General features: G+C 43.0%; 1 protein-coding gene across 1 annotated transcript; it reads left to right on the forward strand.

Annotated features, from left to right (window-relative positions):
- Positions 1 to 7,510: 7,510 nt before the first annotated feature.
- LOC111904184 (uncharacterized) lies at positions 7,511 to 8,273 on the forward strand. The gene is made up of 2 exons (XM_023899970.1): positions 7,511 to 7,864; positions 7,944 to 8,273. Exons 1-2 carry the CDS (start codon positions 7,511 to 7,513, stop codon positions 8,271 to 8,273), a joined length of 684 nt encoding a protein of 227 aa, XP_023755738.1.
- The last annotated feature ends 225 nt before the right edge of the window (positions 8,274 to 8,498 follow it).

The raw sequence follows: 8,498 nt of genomic DNA on the forward strand, positions 1-8,498 counted from the left end.
ATTCCAGTTCAGGTGCTGTTCGAATCGGGTGCTACTCGATTATTTGTCTCTCTTGCACTTAACAAGCGGTTTGCTGAGTCTTCGGGCATGTTGGATTGCCCTTTAGAGGTCGAGATTGCCGACGATCGATCAGTACGAGTATCATAGGTTTTTAGAGATTGTATTCTGAGACTGTATGAGGAGCGCTACCTGGTAGACTTGGTTCCCATTCTATTGCGTGGGAACAAAGTTATTATAGGCATGGATTGGTTGAGCCCTAATGGGGCAGTGATCAACTGTGTGCAACAGTTGGTACGGGTCAGAACCCCAAGTGGGGGAGAGCGGGTGATTTAGGGCGACAGACCATAACGTGGACCGACTTTATGCTCAGCAGCTAGGGCTAGGCACTACCTTCAGCAGGGTTGTGTAGGGTATGTCGCCTATGTTATGGATACCCATGAGGCGGGTAGGGCGATGGTGAGCGATGTACCAGCAGTGCGAGAGTATGCGGATGTGTTCCCAGAGGAGCTTCCTGGGATACCTCCGGAGAGATAGGTAGAGTTCAGGATCGACTTGGTCACTGGTGCAGCTCTGATAGCGAAGGCACCATATCGGTTGGCTCCTCCCGAGATACAAGATTTGTCTACATAGTTGCAGGAGCTGTTAGACAAGGGATTTATTAGACCGATTAGTTCACCCTGGGGAGCCCCGATCCTATTTGTGAAGAAGAAGGACGGGTCGCATCGGATGTGTATAGACTACCGGGAGCTGAATAAGGTAACGGTGAAGAACCGTGACCCACTCCCGAGGATTGATGATCTTTTCGACCAGCTTCAGGGGGCATCTTGGTTTTTGAAGATTGATTTGCGTTCAGGATACCATCAGATGAGGGTCAGAGATGAAAATGTACAGAAGACTGCTTTCCAGACTCTCTATGGCCATTACGAGTTTGTGGTGATGCCCTTCAGGCTCACCAATGCTCATACCACGTTCATGGACCGCATGAACCGCTTATGCAGACCGATGCTGGATCGGTCTGTGATAGTTTTTATTGATGATATCTTGGTTACTCTAAGACGTAGGAGTAGCATGAGGAGCACATGCAAAAGGTTTTGGATACCCTGAGGAGGGAGAGCTTGTACGCTAAGTTCTCAAAGTCAAAGTTTTGGTTGCGCGAGGTGCGGTTTCTTGGGTACCTTGTCAACCAGATATGTACTCTGGTTGACCCGGCCAAACTAGAGGCCGTGATGAGCTGGGAGGTTTCGAAGTCTCCATCCGAGATTCAGAGTTTCCTAGGATTGGCAAACTATTACCGGAGATTCATTCAGGACTTCTCCAAGATAGCCGTACCCTTGACCTAGTTGACAAAGAAAGTCGTGGTCTTTCGCCGGGGGCCTGAGCAGCAGCCAACATTTGATACATTGAGACAGAGGCTATCTGAGGCGCCGATCCTCACCCTGCCAAAGGGAGTGGAGGATTTTGTGGTATACTACGATGCATCCATCTCAGGGTTGGGTGCGGTATTGATGCAGAAAGGGCATGTTATCGCCTATGCTTCGAGGCAACTGAAGCCTCACGAGGTGAACTACCCGACGCACGATTTGGAGTTAGAGGCGGTTGTCTTCGCCCTCAAGATTTGGCAGCACTACATCTATCGGGTTCGATCTACCATTTACACGGACGACAAGAGTTTGAGGTACCTCATGGATCAACCAAATCTGAATATGAGGCAGCGTGGGTGGCTAGATGTGGTGGAGTATTACGATTGTGAGATCCTCTACCAACCGGGGAAGGCCAATGTGGTAGACGATGCTCTTAGCCACAAGGCTGTCCCGATCAGAGACATTTGCTTACGGATGACAGTAGTGACTCCACTGTTGGAGCAGATCCGAGAGGCCCAACAGGAGGCTATGAAGGAGGAACATCGGAAGAACGAGCATATTGTGGGGCAGGTTTCCTCCTTTAACTATGATAGTAGTGGGTTGTTGACACTACACCGTAGGGTGTGGCTTCCGTATCATGGAGGTGTGCACCAGGTGCTGATGGAGGAGGCGCAAAAAACCAGGTTTTCTATTCATCTCGAGGCAACGAAGATGTACAGAGATCTTCGTCCAGATTACTGGTGGCCATGCATGAAGCAGGATGTAGCCCGGTACGTTGAAAGGTGCCTGACCTGCAGGAAGGTCAAGGTGGAGCACCAGTGGCCTCATGGAAAGACATAGCCATTGGACGTCCCCATGTGGAAATGGGAAGATATTACTATGGATTTCATCACCAAGCTTCCCAGGACCGCACGGTGAATAGATTAGATTTGGGTCATCGTGGATCGATTGACCAAGACTGCCCATTTCATACCGATCCAGGAGAGCATCTCGGCCGAGAAGCTGGCCGATATCTAGATCCGAGAGGTAGTAGCTTAAGACAGAGTGCCAGTCTCTGTGATTTCTGGCAGAGACGTGCGGTTCACTTCTAGATTCTAGAAGAAGTTTCACGACGAGTTGGGCACCCATATGCATTTCAGTACTGCTTTTCACCCACAGAAGGATGGTCAAAAAGAGCGGACCATCCATACCTTGGAGGATATGTTGCGGGCATGTGTCTTAGACTTCGGTGGTAGTTGGGACACCTACCTTCCCTTGGTAGAATTTTCCTACAACAATAGCTACCATGCGAATATTGACCGTCCTCCCTTCTAGATGTTATGCGGGAGGAAGTGCAGGACCCCGATATGCTGGGGAGAGGTTGGTCATAGGGTCATGGGGAGTACCGAGGTGGTACTAAAGACAACAGAGAGGATCCAACAGGTTCGGAAAAGTTATACCAACAAGTGCCGTTCGGACTTGGAGTTTCAGGTCAGGGATATGGTCCTCTTGAAGGTGTCACCTTGGAAAGGTGTCACCCAATTCAGGAAGTAAGGAAAGTTAGGCCCTAGGTATATTGTACCTTTTAGATTTGCAGCTCAGGTGGGCAGGGTGGCATATAGGTTGTATCTGCCAGCCGAGCTAAGCCAGATTCATAGTACCTTTCACGTCTCCCAGCTGCAGAAGTGCCTGGTATACGACTCTTCCGTGGTGCCTCTAGAGGATATTCAGCTGGATGACAACATGAACTACATTAAGCGACCAGTAGCTATCCTAGACAGGAAGTCGAAGGATCCGAGGAACAAGTGGCTCGACCTAGTGAAGGTGCAACAGAAGCACAACAAGGGCTCATAATGGACTTGGGAGCCGGAGGACGAGATGAGAGAGCACTACCCGAACTTTTTCCGAATGCAGCAGCAGACTTCGAGGATGACGTATGAAATAAGTGGGGGAGAGTTGTAACACTGGGTTCTCAATATGTATTTAAATTTTAAATAATTGCATGTTTTACATTGGGACTCGACGAGTTGGAGGCCCAACTTGTCGAGTAGACTAGACTTTGGACGCGAGTTTTAAGTAACCTACTCGGCGAGTAGGTTTGTCTGGATGAAACCCTAATATTTACGGTTTGAACCATATTTAAACAGCTTATCTTGTCCCAATCCAGCCTCCATCATCTCTCATAGTCCAAAAAATCCCTAACTCGAAACCCTAAAGCATTTGGAGTGTTCTTGAGCCATTTTTGTGTGTTTTTGGTGGTTTAAAGCTTAAAGAAAGAAGCAGTAGCTTGTGGGTTCCAGCAGAACAAGTAGATCCAGAGGTTTTGCTTCATTTCCAGCTCATTCAAGGTAAAAAGCTTTAACCTTGACCATCTATCTCTTAGATCTCTAGTTAAGGTTTATTTCTACCCTTTCTAAGCTTTAGTAGAGCCAATTTCAGGATTTCATGGTTCTATGGTGGTATAACTCCAGATCTTGAACCATTGAGGGTTCCCATGGCATAAATGTGCCAGCTTTATGGCCATGGGAGTCCCATGCACCTTGTAGACTTCATTTTGGGTCCTTATGAGCTAGTTAACCCATGCATGCACGTAAAGTTTTTAACTTTGCGTGCTATATTGTTCCCAGGAGGTCAGATCTATGTTCTAGATGCATTGAGCCCGATTAAAATCGATTTGGTAGACTTGGACTTTGGGGGACTCGACGAGTCGGGCTATGGTTCCCCAACCTTTTTTGTTTCTGATTGAAATGGTTGAGTCTAGAAGAGGACTCAACAAAATAGACGTAAATATGGACCTAAAGATCATGGAACTCGGCGAGTTCAAGAACAGAACTCGGCGAGTTCAAGACTATATCCCAACTGCATGATGACGAACTCGACGAGTTCATAAGGAACTTGACGAGTCCAGGACTAGATGTGCCTTCTTGCATGAAGAAGGACTCAACGAGTTCAAGGATGAACTCGGTGAGTCGGTGGTAGAAAGTCCCGACTTTGTATGAAGGAGAACTCGGCGAGCTATTGAAAGACTCGGCGAGTACGGTCGAAGCTTTAGTGTTCTAAGGAATATGGAACTCGGCTAGTTAAGTGGGTCAAATCGGCGAGTTGAGTCAGCCAGATGTTGAATTTGACCAAGGTGTTGACCATGGCTTTGAGTTTGACATGAGTTGACCATGAAATGGTAATTAAGGAAGATCATTTGTGTAGGAATCAAGAGGAGCTAATCTCGGCAGCGAGGACAATTCGGACACTTCACGACACTAAGGTGAGTTACCTTCCAGTAGAAGTGGGTCTAAGGCACCAAGGCCGACCCACTAGTAAGAGATTATAGTAGAGAGGTTTGTCTTTGTGATAATTATCTGGTATGTTGTTATCTATTATGATTATGTGCTAGGATGCTAAATGTGTTAGTAGTAGTAGGGGCGGGACAGTCCCCGGTTACCGGTTGAAAGATACCGTAGGGGCAGGAAGCACACATGCATGCCTAGATATTTGGTCATGATATGTTATTATGTGGTAGTGGTAGGGGTGAAATAATCCCCAGTTACCGGTTGAAATATACCGAAGGGGAGGTTAGCTCCCGGCTACCGGTTGAAAGATAGCGAAGGGGAGGTTAGGTCTTGGTTACTAGTTGTAAGATACTGAAGGGTAGGTTAGCTCCTGGTTACCGGTTGTAAGATACCGAAGGGGGGAACCTAGCTCCCATTCATGCTAGTTTGATACTGGTTAAAAGATACCGAAGGACATGCCTTATGTAGTATGTGGTATGATGGCGGAACTCGTATGCTCTGTGCTTACAGTTTTCAGTTTTGTTTCAGGTACCTCTTCAGCGAAAGGGAAGGAGCCGGCATGGTAGCAGCGCACACACATGATTTCCGAACTATGATGTTCTTGGGATTGTACTCTTACATTATTGTTATTCCTCGTCATGTTTTATGATACTTGACTTATGGGATTATTGTTTGTTCTGATATCGATGATGTTTTTCAGTAAACTGCTTTGTAAGTTACTTAATTAAAAACGAAATTTTTGGTCTTGATTTTTGGGGTGTTACAACAATCCTTTTATATTATGAATTTCGCTTAATATATCATTCATTTCGATTTATGGCATACATGTTCTCGGTTTGGAAAATTTTGTGATGTTTTTATCTCTAAAAAGATGTCACATATGGGGAAACGTTTTGATTTCGATAGATTTTCGGGCAGTGTTAATGTTGATCATATGATCAAAAATCTCTATGATGTGTGGTTCAGGTATCATAAGATGTTTGCTTCTGTTCCTTGGACTCCTAAGAAAGATCTTAGTATCCATAAGGTCTTGCCTATGTTTGAGAAGAAACTGGAGAATTATCTATTTCATATGCAAATGTGGTAAGAGGTAGTCATAGAGAGAAACCATTTTCAGAAAAAGAAGATTCGATCATTGTTCTTGATTTTGGGAATTTTGTTATTGACAACAAAAAATTGGTGTGTTTAGCTAAGGCTCGTGACTTTAGTACTCTTCCTAATTTGGGAATGGTGTGCCATGATGAATGTTTTGATTATTTTACTATTCGGTATGTGGGTGGCCTTTGGGTGATGTTTGAATTTATGTCCAAAGATCCATGTAAAAACTTCTTGAACTGTGATGCAGTTAATCATTGGATTTCTGAAAAAAGAAAATGGGACAAAAACTTCATGCCATCTGATCGTATTGTGTGGGTTGATGTGGAAGGTCTACCCTTACGTGCTTGGAGTAAAAATTCTTTTAGACAAATCTTGGCCAAATAGGGTTCAATTGTTCATCTTGATGATAACATTGGAGAAGACGTGTATAAATCATGTGTATGTATTCTCACCTCGTTTCTTGGTATAATTTCTGAAGTGATCAAAGTTAGGATTGATGGTGAAATATTCCCCATTCGTATCATCGAAGCTCCTGGTTGAAATCCTTCTTTTGTGTGTGATTTTAATAATATTCATAATGATAGTGTTGATGCATTTCACCGATTTAAACAAGATGGTAGTAATGCTTCATTAGTTGACAAGGAAGATGCCTCACTAGATCCTTTTGGTATTTATGGTGTAATGGAAAAATTAGATAACCAAGAGATGTTAAATAAAACATCCAAGCTGCACAAGTTTTCTTCTCAGGGGCATTATCAGAATTCAACTTCAAAAATTGAAAAATCCAACTTGCCATATTCCCCTCGTGTTGTTGTTTCTAGTTCAGTTCCCATTGCTCAACCATTTCTTGATATTGTTGATCGAGTGTAGCCATCTTCACAGCAACCAGTTCCACCGGCAGCAACTACTGTTGCCACAGTTTTGACAACAACTCCTATTGTCACTATTCCAATAGTAACTCCATCAACAACTCCTGATGCTGTTTTGACAACTTCTCCTCCTATTTTGCCATCTCCTCTTGCTAATAACTGTGAAGTTAATTAGAATTCAAGGGGTAACAATGATATTTTTATTGAAGATTTTCCTTCTAAGGCTCGGGTCCATAGTAATTTAGTGGGGTTTTCTAGAGGTTTTGGACGGGTTTCGAGTATTAATTGTTCTGAAGATGATCTTTCTCATCCTCTGGATTTTTCAAATCATTTTTTTCTTTTTTGGAGAATAATCAAAGTGTATCTGATGGTGTTAATAAATATAATTCATTTTTAAATGAATTACATAAAACTATTGAAATGGGAGAATCGTTGGGGTATAATATGGACGGTTCATGTTAGAGAAATCTTAAAAGGGCACATTGAGAGACAATTTCCAAAATGAATTGTATTTCAATAAATATTTGAAGGGGAGGGCTCCTTAGATAAGAGCAGTTGGATTAGAAAATTGTGTACTTGACATAAAGTTAATTTTTTAGCAATACAAGAAACTAAGTTTGAGTATGTTGACTTAGTTATGGTTAGATCTCTTTGGGGTAATTCTTCTTTTATGCACACTTTCTCTCCTTCTCGCGGAGCTTTCGACAGTGTTCTTTTTATTTGGGATTTAGATTCTATTTCCCACAATCGAGTTTTTATTCATGATGGGTTTGTTGCTATTGAGGTGGTTTGGGTTCGTTCGGCTCTTCAAGTGCTTTTTATTGCTGTGTATGCTCCTCAAGGCTTAAATAATAAAATACTTCTTTAGAACGAAATTTATAATACTATTTCCAACTTCTCGGGTGAATATATTGTTATGGGTGATTTTAATGAAGTTAGAGATGATTCTGAGATATTGGGATCGAATTTCAATATGTCTTTTGTGAGAGTTTTTAATGATTTTATTGACTCTCTTGATCTTGTGGATATTCCTTTGGGTGGACCCCATTTCACTTGGAGTGATAAATGGAGTTCCAAATTCAGCAAGCTTGATAGATTTTTGGTCATGGAAGGTTTTTTGGTTTCTTTTCAGTATCTTTCAACTATTGTCTTGGAAAAGAATATTCCTGATCACCGTCCTATTCTTCTGTTGGAGCACCGGGTTGATTATGGTCCATTGCCTTTTCGTTTATTCCATTCATGGTTTGATATGGCTGGGTTTGATAATTTTGTATGAGAGGCTTGGTCTACTTCGATGGTGGGGACATAGTTGATTAACCCTTGGGTCATCTTTAAGAAAAAAACTTCAGCTTCTTAAATCTAAACTAGGGGTGTGGAACTCTAATCATCGGGACATGGTGGGTATTAAAAGGAAGAATATGCAAGATTTATTAGAGACTATTGATAGTAGTATCATGGAGGATGAAGGGTATGCTATTTTGAGAGAGCAGAGAGTATCCTTATTGAAGGAGATGTCAGATCTTGATCATTTACTTCAGGTTGATCTTGCTCAGAAGGCTAAAATCCAGTGGGGGGATGAAGGGGATGAGAACTCCATATTTTTCCAAGGGATTCTTAACCGTAAAAGGAGACAAATTGCTATCTGTGGTCTCATGATTGATGGAGTGTGTGTGGATTAGCCGGTCCTGGATAGAGAGGGGTTTCATGACTATTTTCAGTCTCTTTTTTAGGATTGTACTTCGTAGAGACCTGCGACAGATCCTGCTCTTTTTAGTACACCAACCCAATTGCAGGTTGATTTTTTGCAGTCTCCTTTTACTTATGAGGAGATAAAAAGGGCAGTTTGTGATTGTGGTTCTACTAAGGCCCTAGGTGTAACATCCGGAATTCCAGGTATCAAATTT

The sequence above is a fragment of the Lactuca sativa genome, chromosome 6 (assembly GCF_002870075.4).
Source record: "Lactuca sativa cultivar Salinas chromosome 6, Lsat_Salinas_v11, whole genome shotgun sequence".
Classification (NCBI taxonomy): domain Eukaryota; kingdom Viridiplantae; phylum Streptophyta; class Magnoliopsida; order Asterales; family Asteraceae; genus Lactuca; species Lactuca sativa.